This window comes from Canis aureus, chromosome 4 (assembly GCF_053574225.1).
Source record: "Canis aureus isolate CA01 chromosome 4, VMU_Caureus_v.1.0, whole genome shotgun sequence".
Classification (NCBI taxonomy): Eukaryota; Metazoa; Chordata; class Mammalia; order Carnivora; family Canidae; genus Canis; species Canis aureus.
Genome location: NC_135614.1, coordinates 40,389,890 through 40,408,712, shown reverse-complemented (window position 1 = coordinate 40,408,712; position 18,823 = coordinate 40,389,890). Strand labels below are relative to the sequence as shown.

Genomic DNA, 18,823 nt, shown 5'->3' with positions numbered 1-18,823 from the left:
AAAAGAGTTATATGGAGCAAGGTAAAAAGATTGAACATGTGTAGTGGGGTCTCAGGAAAAAAAAAAAAGGAAATAATGAAGCAGAAGTAATAGTGGAAGAAATAATGGCCTAGAATTGACCAAACTGATAAATAATATCAAATCACATATTTAAGAAGCATTATGCAGCCCAACCAGGATAAATGGAAAGAACATCATACTGAGTCATTTCATGATAAAACTGCTAAAAAGTGAGGACAAAAAGAAAATCTGAAAAACAGGCAGAGGGAAAAGCTGTGTTACTTTTAAAGGGGCAGTTATATGACTGACAGTGACTTCTCAAAAGAAATAGAAATAGTAAAACAGAATTTCTTCAAAATGCTGAAAGAAAATAGTTGACAGCCTTAAATTTGATACCCAGCAAAAAATTCTTTAAAAATCATTAGAAAAAGCTGTATCAGATAAACAGATTCTTAGTGAACTCATCACCAGTTACAGCCACACTACTATAAAATGTAAAGGTTGTCCTATAGGTAGAGGGAAGATAATCCCATTTGGAAAAACAAATATGTAGGAATGAATACAAACACAATGGAAATGGTAAATATATAAAAAATCAGTAAATCAAAATGAATAATGACCACGGTATAAAGCAATATTAATGTCTGATGGTGTTTAAAATACATTGTAAAATCACCAAAAAAAAAAAAAAATCTATAATGCTGCTTACAACAGTCATTATAAACACAAGATTGAAGAAAGGTTGAAAGTAAAATAATGAAAAAGATATACCATGAAACACTAATCATCAAAATATATACCAACAAGCGTCATTAGAGACAAAGAGGAACACTTCATAAAAATAAAAGCGTCAAATTACCAGAAGATATAACAATTTTAAATGTGTAGGCACCTAATAGCAGTTAAAGACATACTAAGCACATATTGACAGAACTAAAAGAACAAATAAAAAAAAAATTCCTCCATAGGGTGATTTTCAGCACACCTCTATCAGTAACTGATAGAACAGTCTGACCTAATTTAACTGACAGTATAAAATAGATAAAAAGAAAACAAGGATACATTGATTAAGAAACCTAGATAAGACACTTCACAAATTTGATCAAATTTGCATATATAATATGAGCACTAGACCCAACAATACACTACAGAATACACATACTTTTCAACTGCACACAGTTCCCCAAAGTAGACCACATGCTGTGTTCTAATGCAAGTCTCAGAAAATTTCAAAGGACTGAAATCATTCAAGGTATGGTCACTGACTACTATGGAATTAAGCTAAAAATAAATAACAAAAAAACTGAAAAGCTTCCAAATCTTTGGACATGAAACAATATATTTATACATAATTCATATGCCTAAAAAATTACAATTAAAATGTCTTGAATAATGAATAGGAATACGAAACTTGTGGCATGCAGCTAAAGCTAGGCTCAGAGGAAAATGTATATAGCTTTACGTGCCTGCATTAGGAAAAAAGTCTCAACATCCATGATTTAAATATCCATCTCAGGATGTTACAAAAACAATTAGGGAACATTAGCAGGAATTGACAAAGTCAAAATTTGATTCTTTGAACAGAGTAATAAAATTGATAACCTATTGATGAGATCAAATCAGATAAAAAGAGTATATAAATTATCAATATCCTGAATGAAAAGGGGGATATTGTGATGCTCCTATAAACCTTAAAAAGATAGTGAAGGAATATTTGAACAATTTTTGCTACTGAGTTTTAGAATATAGAAGGATTGGACAAATCCTGGAAGAACCCACTTTACTAAACTGACCCAAAAAGAAATAGAAAATCTGAATAATCCTATAACTACTAAAGACCTTTTCACAAAGAACACCATACCTAGATGTCTTAATTAATAAATTCTATCAAATACATAAGAGGTTGTAAGCCATTCTCTCTCACACAGACGTTAAAAGTCTAAGGAAAAGATTAAAAAATCAAATTTAGGGGTCCCTGGGTGGCGCAGCGGTTTGGCGCCTGCCTTTGGCCCAGGGCGCGATCCTGGAGACCCGGGATCGAATCCCATGTCGGGCTCCCGGTGCATGGAGCCTGCTTCTCCCTCTGCCTGTGTCTCTGCCTCTCTCTCTCTCTCTGTGTGACTATCATAAAAAAAAAAAAATCAAATTTAGAGGTATATCAATCATATAGTATGATAATATATCACAAGCAAGTAGGATTTATCCCAGATTAGAGGGTTGGTTTAACACTGGAATTCGATCAATGCGATTCATCACATTTATACAATAAGGGAGTAAAATTACATAATCATCTCAATAGAGTTCGTAGACAGAATAAAAGGTGAATCACAGATGAGAAAAAAAATTGCAATACATACAAGTAACAAATACCTAATATACAGAATATATTAAAAACTCCTCTTAATGATTGAGAACAGAATGAAAACCCCACATGGAAACAAAGAAAGCAAAGGGATTGGGCCTGGGTGAGAACATGGGGTGCTTCTGCACTGCACCATTTCTTAACCTGGGTGGATATTACATGGATATATTTAGTGTGTGAAAATTCATCGATCTGTATACTGATGATTGGTACAGTTTTCTGCACATATTTATAATTCAATTAAAAAGATTCATTTTAAGAAACTATGTCTCTGTCCTGCCTGTTACTCTGGGGAAGTCACTCAGTTTCTTTGCTGTGAAATGCTGCGCGATTTGAAAGGATGGTCTATGGGAGAACCGTTTGCAAAGCGCAGATGTAAAGCTATGGCCACATGCACTTCACAGGGTATGTACCCAATAAACGTGACATGAAGGTGAGGCCTACGGGAACTCTATGTGCCAGTACTTAATAGGCCTTATTTTGATTTAGCCCCGTCATCCTGAATTTACACCCGAGGACACTGAAAGCTTAGAGAGGAGAAGTAGCTTGCCCAAAGGGTCCAGCTGGGCGGCAGCGGAACCACGGGGGGCCGCACGGCGCGGCGGGAAGGACGCCGGCCCGAGGCCCATATGGCCCAGCACGGCCGTGCCCGGCCACGGTGCCCCTGTGCCCCGGGAACGCTCCGGCAGCAGGGGGTGCTGTGTCCTCCCGCTCCCCCAGGCCCCCAGCCGCACCGGCCCGCACCCCAGCCTGCGGGGTCCGCGGCTCACGGGAGCCCCCGCACACCCAGCCGCGGGGGGCTGCCCCAGGGGCCTGCCCCCTTCCCGCACCGTCGCCTCGGCTCAGCACAGTTCTCCAGAGGCCGTGCCCCAGGCGCCTCCCCGCCCCCCCCCGCGCCCCCGCCGCGCGCGCAGTGGCCCCGCCCTCCCGCCGTCCCGCCCGGGGCTACGCGGGGCCTCTGAGGAAACTCGGCGGCGATGGCGGCGGCCGCCCGGGGGCAGGAGCGGGGCCTGCCGCGCTTCGTCTACGTGACGCGCTTCGGCTCGCACCGGTGCGGCGGCGTCGTGCGGCTGGGCGGCCGCCGGGCTCAGGGCCGCGGGAACCCCGGGCGCCGGGCCGCGTGCAGCCCCGAGGAGCCGCGGGCGGCGGCCCCGGACGGCGCGGAGCTCGCCCCCGGCCCCCGGCCCCGGGAGCCCGCCGTCTCCTCACCGGCGCGGGCGTCGAGCGCGCAGGGCGGTACCTCGTCGGCGGCGCGAGCAGGTGGCGCCGGGCGGGCGGGCGGGCGCCTGGGTGTGGGCGGTGGGCGCCTCCGCCCTCGGCCTCCCGTCAGCGGCCCGTCGCCTTCCCGCCCGGCTGCGGAGGGCGCTGGGGCCCGGCGGGCGGCGCGCGGGGGGCGGAAGGTCACGGGCTGGAGCCCCTGCGTCTGCCACCGCGAGGGGCCGAGGCGGCTTCGTCTTCGCCGCGCTGAGGCCGAGGCCCGTGCCCGCTGCGCGCCGGGGGTCTTTCTCTGGCCCTGTTCGGTCTGCGCGCGCGGCTTTCGGGCTTGCCCTGTGTGTGAAACGTCCCTATAGGGTTTGCCCGTGTCTTGTTGAGTTACTTCCTAGGCGTCCGACCTTCCGTTGTAAAAGGGGTTTCCTCCTCCACAGTCCCCTCCGAGTGCTTGTTGCTTGTGTCTAGGAAGCTTCCTGATCTTCCTTCCTTCCCTCCTTCTTTTCTTTCAGAAAGAGCGAGCGAGCTAGCAGGGGGAGAAGCAGACGGAGCCACGCAAGCCGACTCCGTGCTGAGGGGGATCTGGGGGTGGGACTTGACCTCAGGACCGTGACATCATGACCTGAGGTGAAATCACATGAGCCACCCAGGCGCCCCACTTCTCGATCTTAAAAAAATAAATGAACAAACCGGATTTAAGATTCATGTATATACATGCCGAGATGTGATAAGGTTATATTTTTAGTGACACAGTTAAGATCCAGAGCATTTCCATCTCCTGGAAAAGTCCTCCCTCGTTTCTGAGGGCTTACTGCCTCCACCTGTGCTTTTTGAAGAGTTCATGGAGACGTTCACAGTCCAGCTTACCTATTTAAAGTGTACAACTCAGTGCTTTTCATAGAGATGGGCAACCATCACCACACTCAATTTTGGAACGTATCTCTTACCCCAAAGAGAAAACCTGTACCTTTTCGTACTGTATCCTGTATCCGTTGGCACCCACTACCGCCTCTTACTGCCCTCCCCTCCTCCTAACCCCAGGGCTAAGCAAGGGCTAAACTTTCTTTCTTCACCGATTTGCCTATTCTGCACATCTCATATACATTGCATCATACAATGTATGAGCTTTCCTGATTGCCTTCTTTCACTTAGCCTATTGGTTTTTGAATGAACTTTAAATCCTAGCACCTGGCTGCATTCTTTTATTTTTAGAGTAGGTTTTATCATTGATGCTGATTGTCCAGGTATACTCTAAGATTATATGCAAAGAGAGAGAGATAATTTCATCTTTCTTTCTTTTTTCTTTTTACCCATTCCTATGCCTGCAGTAGATTTGTTTTGTCTTACTGTATGCAGTAATACCTCGAGTACTATGTTGAATACTAGTGAAGATTCTGGGCAACCTTGCCTTATTCCTGATCAGTAGAAGGAATGCCTCTAGTGTTCCCCATTAAATAAGTTACTGGCTTTAGGACGAAGGCATATATATTTAAAATGCTAAAAAGGGGATCCCTGGGTGGCGCAGCAGTTTGGCGCCTGCCTTTGGCCCAGGGCGCGATCCTGGAGACCCGGGATCGAATCCCACGTCAGGCTCCCGGTGCATGGAGCCTGCTTCTCCCTCTGCCTGTGTCTCTGCCTCATTCTCTCTCTCTCTCTGTGACTATCACAAATAAATAAAAATTAAAAAAAAAAAAGAAAAATGTTAAAATACTAAAAAGTATTCCTCAGTTTTTATTTTCTTCAGTGTTTTTATCATAAGTGGGTGCTGAATTTTGTCAAAGGCTTTCTCAGATCTATGGAGATACATTGTTAGATTTATTATTATGGTATATAATGTAAATGGATTTTCCAGTATTGAACCAACTTTGCATTCCTGAAATAAATCCTACTTGGCTATGATGTGTTATTTTCTTAAAGTAGCTTGGACTCCACTAATAATTTGTTTAGAATTTTACATTGATATTCATGAGAAATCATGATCCATAGTTTTTCTCTCTTTGTACTTCTTCATCTAGTTTAGGTATTAGAGTGTACGTACTTCATAAAAGATTTACAAACTTTCCTTTTTCTATGCTCTGGAAAAAGTTATATAACAGTGGGACTACCTGGTGTTTGATGGTTTGGTAGATTTCTTTTGTGAAATCATCTGGGTCTAGGGCTCTTTGTGGAATAATTCCATTACAACTTTTTCTATATCTTATATGAAATTGCTCTTTTTAAGCTTTCTAATCCTAATGGGTCAATTTTGGTTATATTTTCCTAGGAAATTCTCTATTTCATCTGTGTTTCTAAATCTATTTGCATAGAGTTCTGCAAAGTAGTGTCTCATGATTTTAAGAAATTTCTTGTGTTTCAATGTCATTTTTTTCTGCATGTGTATGTACTCCCCCTTTCTTTCTTTTTTTTTTTTTTGAGATTTTATTTATATACTCATGAGAGAGACACAGAGAGAGAGAGAGAGAGGCAGAGACACAGGCAGAGGGAGAAGGAGGCTCCATGCAGGGAGCCTGACATGGGACTTGATCCCGGGTCTCCAGGATCATGCCCTGGACCAAAAGCGGCGCTAAACTGCTGAGCCACCTGGGCTGAGCCACCTGGGCTGCCCTATTCCCCCTTTTTCTTGATCAAGTGTTTTGTCAATTAAAAAAAAAAACAGGATTTCAATTTATTAATGAGATGTCTTGTTTTTCTAGTTTCTTCCTCATTGAAAAATAAAGATAAATAATAAAGATGAAACTTTATCTCCTTACATGTGCTTTCTTTTGGTTTCCTATGTTGTTTTTATACTTTTTTCCAGCAGGACATTTCATTCAATTATTTTTATTCTTCCTTTTTATTGATTAAAGCCTTTAGTGCAATGCATTTTCTTCTAACCACTACTTTAAATCCCATAGATTCTAATATGTGGTGTTTCCATCGTCACTATGTTTTTTTAAAATTCTGTAATTTCAGTTTGTGTTATTCTTCTCACTGTAGAGTTGCTTAATAGATTTGATTTTTTAAGAAGCTTCCAGGATTAAAAAAAAAAAAAAAAAGCTTCCAGGACTTTTCTGTTTTGTTGTTAGTAAACTTTGTTTTATTGCATTATAATCAGAGTGTTGTTTGTAAGGTCTCCACTTTTATGGATGCTACTGATACTTTTTTCGTGACCTAATTTATGCTTCTTCCTTTTTGTTCTTTCTCCTGCGGAAGCCATGCAATTGGAAGACTGTCCCTTTAAATCATGCTTGCCCCTTTAAACTGAGTCAGGCCCATTAAATGGCATGATTAGTACTTTATGTGGTGTCTGGCCCTGGCCCTTTAAATTGCACATTGATATTCCTTCTCTGTAGTTTGTGCTCTGACCTGTAGGGTTTTGTTTTAGTATTTTCAGATTTAGGGTGGATTTAATCTTTCTGTTGGCCAGAAAGCTCTCCTGCAGGCACTTTTTCTAGTGCCCTTTCTTTCTCGTCCCTGCTGGCCACAAATCCCTCCTTGGGGTGGGGCTGGGGCCTATGGGACCATAGCTCTGCGATTGAATGATTTTTCTTGTTTTCTTTAAACAGTTACTTTGCAGTTCTCATTTTTCTATCTTCAAGCAATGCTGAGGGTGCAGTTTTGTATAGAATTTTCAAAATGTGAAATTGTTTGGGGTGAACTTTTGGGAGGTCAGTTGCTCTACATTTCCCATTGTCTTCAGTAACTCAAAGTCTAAAACTGAAGGTTTTTGAAAAAGAGAAGAGAGGGGCACCTGGGTGGCTCAGTCAGTTAATCGTCTGACTCTTTATTTTGACTCAGGTGATGATCTCAGGGTTGTGTGATGGAGCCCCACATTGGGTTCTGTGCTCTGCACAGTCTGCTTGTCCCTCTTGCTCTGCTTCTCCTCCTCTTCCTCTTCCTCTTCCTCCTCCTCCTCTCTCTCTCTCAAATAAAAGAAGTGGTAGGGTTAGATTTACTCAGGCTATGCTATATAAAGGAGATAGAATTGGAGGCATGCAAGACTGAAGCCCAATTTGAGGAATATGTAAACATTTTGTTTGTTATCCTTCCAGATTGCTTTGATAATTTAGATGTATAAGATAGTACTCCGTGTGACTTGATTGAAAGCTCCTGAAAATGAGCTGTGGCAGGAAGCTTTCAGAGCTACCTATCCAGGGTCATTACTTTGGACAACAAGCTCTTCTAATGGCCTCAGGTTTTTTTGGTTTTGGTTTTGGTTTTGGTTTTTTTTTTCTGGCTCCTCTCCCAGGGATCTAAAAAATCCAGGGGTAGTATAAGATACTTTAGCCCTCAGTTTCCAGCTTCTTTGAATAATAGAAATAGGATACAAGGTTTATTCTAGGAAGAGGAGAGAGTATGGTGATGGTGGTGGTAGTAGTGGTAATGAGGAGCTCTATAGCTTTGGTAAGAAGCCAAGAAAAAATACAATCGATTCAATTGGGAGCCTATATTGTTTTAGTGCCGTGAATCAAAGGACAAATAATAGTCCATCATCAAGATAGTGCATTAGAAGTGAGGAACACTGAAAGCAGATGAAGAAGCTTCCAGGCGTGAGGGAAGGGATGCATGAATTTGTGCTGGAGATCCCTACCTATGCCAGTTAGAAGTAACTGGGTAGCCAATATAAAACCGGTGTTGTGCTTTTGTAACTTTATGCCGTACAGACCTAGGGTGGCTTTCCTCTAGTTGACTTCTCTGCTGGGGTAGGAAAAGACAATAATATAGTTTGTCTTGAAGTTTGATTTTGAAATTTGGGGATTTTTGCTGCTCCCTTGTGGCAGGGGTGACATGATCAGATCTGGAGGAAGGAGAACTAGGACAGAGTTGGGCTAGAAGAGACTGGAGGCCAGAGCCTGTTAGAGGGCAGTCACAGAAGTCCAGCGCAGAGATGAAAGGTGTGAACGAAGGCAGCAGCAATGGAGACAATGCACAGGATCAATGACTGACTGAAAGACAGAGAAGGAAGGGGTTGATGCCAACCCTGAAGTTCGTTTGTTTTTTCTTTTCTTTTCTTTCCTTTTCTTTTCTTTTCTTTTCTTTTCTTTTCTTTTCTTTTCTTTTCTTTTCTTTTCTTTTCTTTTCTTCTTTCAAGATTTCATCGATTCATTCATGAGAGACACACAGAGGCAGACACATAGGCAGAGGGAGGAGCTGGCTTCCCATGGGGAGCCCAATTCAGGACTGGATCCCAGGACCCTGGGTTCACAATCTGAGCCAAAGGCAGATGGTCAACCACTGAGCCACCCAGGCATCCCAACTCTGAAGTTTCTATGGTAGGTGGATGGGCAGATGATGGAGCCAAGAGCTTCAGAGCCCCTCTGCTGTGCTTGTGAGGCCAGGAATAGTCAGATTTATATTTAAACCAAGGCAGGAAGTGCTTAAATTTTACTCAGTTTGGGATATATATTTAATATTAATATTAAAAGGATGTTTATGTCTGGCTCTCTATGGGGAACTAAGTGAATTATTTATCATTGAACATCTCCCACACTTTGGGCACTAGATTGTGTGCTAGTGACAGATGAATCAGACAAATATTCTGCTCTCCAGGAACTTCTAAATGAATAATAATATGAATGCAAGTTAGTAGACACAAATGCTGTAAGAGAGACACCTTAGAAAGACTTTGATAGTTAAGGGAAAGGAGAGGCATAAAGGCAGGAAATCAAGGGATATGCATGGAGAAAGTGCTAGTGGGAAGGTAGAGATTATTGAGAGCATTGGCTTTGAAATCAGAAAGACATAATCTTGGCTCTGTCATTTATTAGTAGTGTAATATTGGCCAAGCTAGTTAACTACTTGATTCTCAGTTTTCTTATATGTAAAATGGGGATGATATTTTCTAACAGAACAAGTTACTGTGAAGACTAAGTGACAGGGATGCCTGGGTGGCTCAGTGGTTGAGCATCTGCCTTTGGCTCAGGGCGTGATCCCAGAGTCCTGGGATTGAGTCCCATATCAGGCTCCCCACAGGGAGCCTGCTTCTTCCTCTGCCTATATCTCTGCCTCTCTGTGTGTGTCTCTCATAAATAAATAAAATCTTAAAAAACAAAAAAGACTAAGTGAAGTACAGAATGTGTGCAGTGCCCGGCACGGTGTTTGATACAGAATAAATGACCAGTAAATCCTGGCACAATGAATAGAGATGGCTTGGAGGGAAGGGAGGTATTATCCCAATGAGTAGTATATAGTGGGCATGGCTAAATATTTATTGAAAGAATGAAAAGTAAGTTTTGGACCAGGTTGTGGAATACCTTGGAGGCAGTCGGTTTATAGTCACTGAAGATTTTTGAATGGTGGGATGAAGGGATCAGAAACTCTAGAAGATAAAATTGTAAGTTCTTTATAAGATGTAGTAGAACTTAGAAATCCTGGGGCAAGCAAATTAGGAAGCTCTTCAAACATTTAAAGCAAGACTAATAAATCAGTTCTCACAGAACTTAGGAGGTATATTCATAATTGATATATAATGGAGGGTGATGAGTGCTATTGTGGAAGTACAAATAAATGCTTTGGAAGTGGTAATAATTTGAGAATGAGAGGATTAGGAAAGGCTTCACAGTGGTGGAAGCTCCATGAGAGTCACACATGTTGCTGAGCTAGGGAATTACAGGTGGGAAAAATGTGTAAACATTGCCCTGGGTATGGATCCATGATGGAGAGTGATTAGGGAAGAACTAGAAGTATATTTTGAGTGTGTAGAAACAGTGTGTAGAAAAAAGGCTAGAGAAAGATTGAAAACATAAGTTGGGACAAAGTCTTTGGTACACACTGGAGCTTCCCTTAGTGATGTATGCAAAACAAGTAGAAGAAATGATTTTGTCTTTTTTCTTTATCACATCTTCTATACTCCTTGACATATTGTAGATCCCCAGTAAATACAGGTAGACTTGATGGCTCCTACCCTGACCTCCAGGAATAATGTTTAGAATAGCTAAGACTTGGAAATGGAAAACATTTGCAAATGATGCAAGTATAGTATTCCAAAGGCATAGGCATTTAGAGGGAAGGGTACATATGGGTATATGAAGAACAGAGATTCCCAGACTTATTTTCCTACATCATATCTGCATATCATCTGTACGATCACTTACTTAATATATTTATTTAAATATGAACTTTTTTCTCCTCTCAACTAAATTTCTCAACTAAATTTCTTTTTAGAACACTTTACATCATTATCTCAGTGGCAAACTTGTACCATTTGCCACAAATAGAAATTAATTAAAAATAATCAAATAAAGGCTAAACAATATTATTAAATTCTAGCCAAATCGTTTGTCTAATAAAGGTTTTCTGTAGTCATAAATAGAGAGAAGCAAATGTCAGAGAAATCTTAGTGACATACTAGTTCCAAACTCAGACTTTCTCTGTGATGTAATCAGATTGAAAAATAATGGGAAAGAAAATGAGTTTCTCACTGTGTGTTAAGGTTCTTTAGTGCTAGGTCTCTATCCCTCCTAGAATTGGTGATATGCTTTTCACAAATAGGGAAATGCCGTTTTAGAACATACTGTAATTCACTAACAAATAGAATGCTTATTGCATACTTAATGTGTATGGTATTAGATACTGGATCTCAAATAAAACACACTCCTCAAGTAAACAACATGATAAATCTCATGATAACTGAGCATAGGATGCTTTGAGAAATCAGAGAAGGTTCCTGGAAAGCTAAATATTGAATAAGTGGAAGAAAGCCAGGCATAGAGTGGTGGTGATAGGGCAGGAATTAGGTGGGTAAGTGTTCAGATGGGCAGATTACAGGCAAATATAAAAGCTTTCGAGGGGCACATGCTCAGTGTTTTATGATTTTGTCCTTGGACAGAACAAGCCCTTGGGTTTTCTTCTAACAGTTAATATTTGGGAAGGCAGCATGGTTTGGTGAGTAGAGGGAGGAAACTTATTCACTCTTTAACAAACCCTTGTTAGTTCCTACTGTGTCTCTGGTAGTGTGGGTGGAAAGATGACTAAGGCACACATAGCTGTGGCCCTTGGGGAAGTCACAGCCTAGTGAAGGAAACACATTATAAACGTGATATAAAAGTGTGCTAAGTACCATTACCCAAGTGTTTCTGGAGCTAGTGCTGTGTGGGAGACTATAGAGAGGAGGTGAAGGTGTAAGTTGAGTCTTGAAGAGCAGGTAGAAATTTGCCTGCCAAGGATATGTGTGTGTGTGTGTGTGTGTGTGTGTGTGTGTGTGTGTATGTGTGTGTGTGTGTTATCCATATGGAACAGCATGTGCAAAGGCTGGGAAGAGTGTTTTATCCATATGGAACAGCATGTGCAAAGGCTGGGAGATGTTTTAGCCATATAGAACAGCATGTGCAAAGGCTGGGAAGGATAGGAGCAAGGCATTTGAGAAACCATAGGTATTTGGGAGAGTTGAAAGCATAATGTGTGTCTGGAGTTGAACAGAGAAGAAAGATGTGGCTTCTGTATTTGTTAGATGTTACTGACTTTTTGGGGACTCATCTTTCAAATCAATAAAGAAAAGAGACTTCCTAGGCATTTCCAAGGTAGTTTGTCTCTAGTTTTCTTGTTTTGTTTTTTTTTTTTCCCCAGCATAGTCTTAGCTAATTGGTAAACTGATAATATATAGTGTTCAGAAATATACCAACAAGTGTAAAAATCCCCAGACGACTCAAGAGACATTTATAATTCTCTCTATTCTCAGGATGGTGCATCCTTTAAAATATGTGCTAAACTTTTTACCTTTTCACTCTCTCTCTCTTTTTAAAATTAGGTTTAACCCAGAAGAATTTAGCTAAAAAGTTTGATTTCCCCATCCCATTGAATGAAGCTTCCAAAATAATGAAGAAGAAGAAAAAGGTATATTATTATAAAGGAGAATGAACAATATTTGAATTTTAGATTAACCTCTCTAAATAAAAATGTGTAAAGATACTCAACAGTAAAAATAGTTCCATCTTTTGAAAATTTAATTTACTGAAATGAGAAAATAGAATTAATTTAGCAGAAATGGAACTGGGTTTGGAAATATTTATTAACTGTAGAGAACAGCCCTTCCAGTGTTTGAAGATATAAACACATTTCAATCAAAATGTAATGGGAGATTTTTCAAAGCATGAAAATATATGTTTCATAGAATATATAACTTTGATAGTATAATATAAAGAGAAAATCATGGATTTCACAGAAAAGAATAATGTATCTATATTGGTGCCATATTGCTCTTTTAAAGACAAGGGATGAACATTTAGTTTGTAGAAGGAAAGCTAACAAGGATGAATCTTTACTGCTGGACTGGTTATCCAAGTGTCATGGTAACTTGAGTGTTTTAAATACACAAGATCACTAGCTCTACGCATCTTTGTTTTCCACCATATATCTTACACTTTGGTTTAAAGAAATTGTTAGTTGATAATGACACATAAAATGGTATTATTTCTGAGCTTTGAGTATTTATGAGGTGTAACCCCTGTATAGTACAAAATAGCATTCAAAGTAACTCTAAATGTATTTTGAATATGCATCTGATCTTCCCACTATACTAAGAATTATTTCTCCCGAGAATGAATTCCTTTTTTGTGAGGAGAACAGAGTAATAGCCAATGTTTACTTGTAGTTACTGGGGTATGTGCTTTGCATATATTTTTCCTTAATTCTAATAATCCAATGTATGAAATTATTACTAGATGAGATATAAAACATTTGCCCAATGTCAAGCAACTGTTAAGTGGCAAAGCCAGGATCTGAGCCTACATCTGTTTGTTTCCATAGTTCTCATTCTTTCTGTTCTAGTGTATTCATGCTATCTGGTAATTTTGCTTTGGTATGTCCTAGGAGAAATGTTTAATTCTTAACTAGAATAAAATACATTTAAAAATCTCATAATTTCCCAGTGGAATAGAAATTCACTATTTTTACAACTGTTGAAAACAAAATTGAATGTATTAGAACAATTTAGGTAAGACTTTATAGACCTTGTTTTCATCCAGGACAGTAATCTAAACTACAAAGAGGAAATGCTAGGAAGTTTGCAGAAGAGATCACTGACCATGGGAAAACAGTTACATTTAATTTTTTGGTCTCTAAGTGCTAATATTGCTTTATAGTGATATCAATTGACATGCAACGTGGTTGAGTCACTGCCAGTTGCCTCGGTCAAATATACACTGTGCTTATATTTTTAAGGTTTCAGTATGGAATAAAGTGTACAAAGTCATTTCTAGAATGCTTGAAGAAAATGAAAAATATAGACTCAGACTGAAATACCAACAATTATCTTGTGAAAGTAAGTTGACACTATTTTGATTGTATTAAAGAAGCCTGTCTTCCCCGACAATTTAGTCACCCTAGGGTCATATTAGTCTAGTAGTTTTCCTAATTGTCACATTCAGTGTACAGAGCTATAGAAATGCGGCTACCATATTATCACTGTTCATCATAATTAAACATACAAAACATCTTAAACCATTGAGTTATAGACTAGACCACAGGCCTAAGTGTGAGTGGAGGAGCACAGAAGGTAAATGTTGACTAGCATTTACTGAGCAAAAGGAACACACTTGTCTGTTAAGCTTGAATTTTAATGCCAGCTTTTAATACAAATTACAAAACTCATACATATTGACAAAGAAAAACATTTTGACTGCAATAAAATTTATACATTCTGTGTCATTTCATACAGTTACTTCCTTCCATGGATGCTGCAGTCTAATTTAATACATTTAACAAAACTGCCCTTGAATTATGGCCTTGAAGTCATGAATTCATTCCTAGAAAACAACTCATAAATTAAACTATGTTCTAAAGCTGCAACAGTATTGAATTGATATTTTGGGCAGAGCAAAATTAGATGTAATCTAGTATACTTATTAAAGTAATTGGAACTTTTGGATTCTCAAACAATGAAGTTGGATAAAATTTATATAACTAATAATGCCACACGAATTGATAAATCATAACAGTTATTTCCTTTCCTTCACATGTTACTATGCTAAACACTTCGATAGGTTCTTAGTAGTATAGTAAAGTATAGTATAGTATAGTAGTATAGTATAGTCACTCGATGACAACTTCTATTTTGACAGTAAATCTACAGAATTTAATTTTGTGAAGACTATTTTCATAAGATAATTAATTGGAACAGAATGCCATTTTGTAAGCATTGTTACTCTGGAAACTCATCACTGTTCATGTAATATTGCATTAATAATAGCATAAATTGTTTGCAATAATGACGTATAAACCAATGTTCAGATTAGTGATACTCTATTTTATTTATTCAGTTAAGGAGAATGAGGCAGAAGGGATTAGGAGAAAGAAAGTGGTTCGTGGTTTTTTTAGGTGAAAGGGATTGTTTGAGGCAGAGCAATGTGCAAAGACCCTGGGCATTGTTCTGAGTTAATCCAGATCCAGTTACTTTAATGAACAGATTACATCTAATTTTGCTCTGGCCACAACCTTGAACTTGTCAGTTCTCTTGTGCCCCAGCAAGAGGCCTTCGATTAAATGCCAAGTAAACTTATAAGGTTTGTTTGGCAATTTAAAATAATAATCTGTGTTTTCCAGAAACAGCCTGTTACAAACAAATATCCAGGTAATTCATTATTTTATATTATAGATAGTTTTAAACCAGATTACAAAAACTAATAATGTTTTAGAAATGTATTATAACTCTTATTTTGTAATATGTATTTATTAATGGGAAAACCAGTGCTAGAGGCCAACTTGAATTTCCCATATATTTTATGTTGTTCCTAGACTCAAATTACAAAAGATGAATCTTCTTATCATCTGCTGGTAAGAATCATAGGCTTTATTTCCATCCCTTTTACATCTTACTGTCTCCAACCTTTAGAATACCCATTGCTAATTCCAGCCTGTTTCCTTCCTTAAACCCAGTGTTTGGCAAATAGTAAGCACTGAATAAATATTTGTTGAAATTTAATAAACTTCATTTGGGCCCCATATTCACAATGCTATTGAAACTACTCTTTCCATGGTCCATGGTTTTTGTTTTTGTGGGAATTTTTGTTTGTTTGTTAATAATGTCTCTTACTTCCCTTTTCTCTTTGAACTTGTCACATTTAATATTATCTTACTACTGCTTTCAATTTTTCTTCTTTCTTAGTGTCCTGGAGGTTATGACACGGTTCTCTTTCTGCCTTTCTGACAGCATTTTCTGTGTATTTTTTATTTGTTCCTTTTGTTACCACTTAATAACAAGTGTTATTGGTTCTGTTCTCTCTTTACATATTTATTCTGAGGTATACCAACCCACTTTTATAGCTTCAATTACTCTTTCTTTGTGTAGGACCATTAAATCTCTCTTCTACCTTTGACCTCTGAATTCCTTTAGGCAATTCTGTAGTTACTTGATAATATTACATGTTTTAAATCGAGTGTATCATCTTTCCTCCTTTCATTTCAGTTGTGCCTTGGTTTGCTAATCATGTGAGTTCATTAAATTTCTAGGGAGAGATTATATCCAGTTTGGTGGTGTTTGAAAAGTACTAGAAAAGTAAGATGGGTGTTAGGAAAGAGAAATCAGACTTTTGTACATGGGAATGTGGGGGAGGGGAGTATACTTTAGACATGGACATGAGCAAGTTCATGGAGTCCAAGAAGATGTTCAGGAATGTGTAGTTTGATCAAACCTTGTTTACGATAGTCATTGTAAAGAAAAGTCTAAAATACTGAGACTCTTTTTCAAAGGGTCTCACGTGAGTAATATTTGTACTCCATTAAGTAGGCAATAAAGAAACATGAAACATCTTATTAACCCTTTATTCTAAATTATCCAAATGTACAGAAAAGTTACAAGGGTAATACAAAGAACTCCAGTATAACCTTTACCTAGTTTCACTGATTTTTAACATCTTGTTACATTTACTTTTTCTTTTTTTTTTTTTTAATTTATTTATGATAGTCACACAGAGAGAGAGAGAGGCAGAGACACAGGCAGAGAGAGAAGCAGGCTCCATGCACCGGGAGCCCGATGTGGGATTCGATCCCGGGTCTCCAGGATCGCGCCCTGGGCCAAAAGCAGGCGCTAAACCACTGCGCCACCCAGGGATCCCTACATTTACTTTTTCATTCTTAGATGCCTTCTCTTTTTCTCTATGTGTATATGTGCATGTATATAAAGTGTTACCCTTTAAGGGGTGCCTGGGTAGCTCAGTTAGTTAAGCATCTGACTTTTAATTTTGGCTCTGGTCATGGTCTCAGGGTCATGAGATCAAGCCCCATGTCTGGCTGCATGCTCAATGTGGAGTCTGTTTGAGATTCTCTCTCTCCCTCTCCCTCTGCTCCTCCCCTCAAGCACTCTCTCTCTAAATATATACATACATACATATATATATATATGTAGGATATAATTGTATATAGCATATAAACATTACCCCTTAATACTTTACTGTGTATGTCCTAAGAACAAAGATATCTCTATATAACCATACAACAATGATCAAATTCAGGAAGCTTATTTTTCCTTTTGTAATTACTAAGTATTTTATGGAAACATAATAAAAGAATATGCAAATACCTTGTACATCATCAGTATAGAATATTTTAAAGCAGTGGATTGATCAGATTTGCATTTTGGAAAGAATCTGATGTTATTTTGTGCAAATATTTGGAATGGAGGGCAAGACAGGAAGTAAAATCTAGAGATTCTAAAAGGATCCAAGTGAAATGGGAGTAAATGGGAGTAGCAGAGTGGGTGGAGCGGAGACAAAAGATTTGCTAGGGGATAAGAAAGATGATCCCAAGTTCTGAGAATGAGTAGATAAGAAAGAAGGAAGTCAAGAGAAGAACTGGTTTTATGAAGCTACTGAGTTTTATTTTGTCATGTTGAATTTTAGCTGTAGTGAGGTATTCAGGGTATTTGGAAGTATCTTATTTGAGCTAGTGTGCAGTCTATGCTACGTGGAAGTCATAAGTAGTTGTGATAGTAGGTGCGCATGAAAACCTCCATATGAGGATGGAGTGGGAGGACAGGACTGAGAACGCAGTGTTGATGATGTCTAGGATGAAGAGGAATTCTCAGTTCAAAGAGGGATTCTAGGAGCTTAATCAGAAGTAATGAGGGGGCAAAGAGGGGTACAAGTGAAGCAGGAGATTAGAAGCTTGGCAGTTCAAAGGGTTGCAGTGGCCTTGTTCAGTGAGAATATAGGGGTACAAAAAATAGGAGTATAGAAATATGTTAGCTAGGAACAATTCAAAAGTTTCAACACCTAGAACTAAAGCAGAAATGCCAAGTGATGACATTATCCAAAGCAATAACCCTGCTTATGAGTGGCATGAAGTGGCCTGGAGATAAAGGCCTATGATAGAGTGTTTTTACGACCAGTTTCTATAGATGGAGCTGTTGAAGTCATCAAGATTATTTGCGGGAGCTAGAATGGAGAAGAAAAATATGACTTACACATTGAATCTGTTAGAAGCTTTTTATGGTGACTAGAGAGAGTAAAAGTTACCAAAAAGTAAATACAGGGAATGGCTAACTGTTGCTTTGCAATCCTAGAAATGTTAAGTTATTTCGATGACTATTGACCATGACATTTTATCTTAACAAGATTCAATTTTGTCATCTTTTATTTAGGATTAACCTCTCTTTGGATCTGTTTACCAAAGAAGATTGTGAAGAGTTTAAAGGTGGAACTTTAAATTGAATTATAATTATATGTTAATTTTGGTGTGTTTTGTTGGAATTGGGACTTTCATAGTTGAATAGAAAAACTACCTTTATTATAAATTAATAGTATTTCTTTGCAAGTTAATACAGATTTTTGTTAAATATTGTTATCATGTGCACATGAGTGTTATGCAAGTGTTCTTCAAGTGTGAATTAATATCCCATATTCTTTTAAGTTCCTCTTATTCATAAAATTTAAATTGAAATAGTAATATAATTGTAGGCATGTACAATTGCCATTTTTCCCTTTTATTAATGCATCTGCAACCATCACTTTATCCTTCTTTTAGATGTAAATGCTTTAAATTAAACTTGGATTCCATTTAAATTGTTTTTGGCTTCCTTCTTTTTTTCTAAATTTCTCAATTGCTTTATGACAAAAGTCTACAATTTACATAGTGATAGCTATTTTGAGTGTTAAAACTAATGGTTAGTTAAGCCATCTTTTCGTCCTAAGGAAAATTAGAAAATTTGTGCAAATTCTAAATTGTAACATGGAATATTTTAGGAAAATTTAGGGGCAAAGATCAGAGGAAACATTCTTCTCCTTTCCAGACCCCTCAATAATATTATATTATGTTTTCATCAGTGAATGAGAAACTTAAAAC

At 38.7% G+C, this 18,823-nt stretch overlaps 1 protein-coding gene across 2 annotated transcripts; it reads left to right on the top strand.

Annotated features, from left to right (window-relative positions):
* The first annotated feature begins 3,309 nt into the window (after window positions 1–3,309).
* C4H5orf47 (chromosome 4 C5orf47 homolog) lies at window positions 3,310–18,543 on the top strand. 2 transcript variants are annotated; one of them, XM_077895502.1, is made up of 5 exons: window positions 3,310–3,622; window positions 12,297–12,382; window positions 13,709–13,808; window positions 15,281–15,319; window positions 18,123–18,543. In XM_077895502.1, the coding sequence occupies exons 1-4, from the start codon at window positions 3,340–3,342 to the stop codon at window positions 15,298–15,300; spliced, it is 489 nt and encodes a 162-aa protein (XP_077751628.1). In that variant the 5' UTR covers window positions 3,310–3,339; the 3' UTR covers window positions 15,301–15,319; window positions 18,123–18,543. The 2 variants fall into 2 exon arrangements, with proteins under 2 accessions (XP_077751628.1, XP_077751627.1); XM_077895501.1 differs by lacking the exon at window positions 15,281–15,319.
* Window positions 18,544–18,823: the final 280 nt, after the last annotated feature.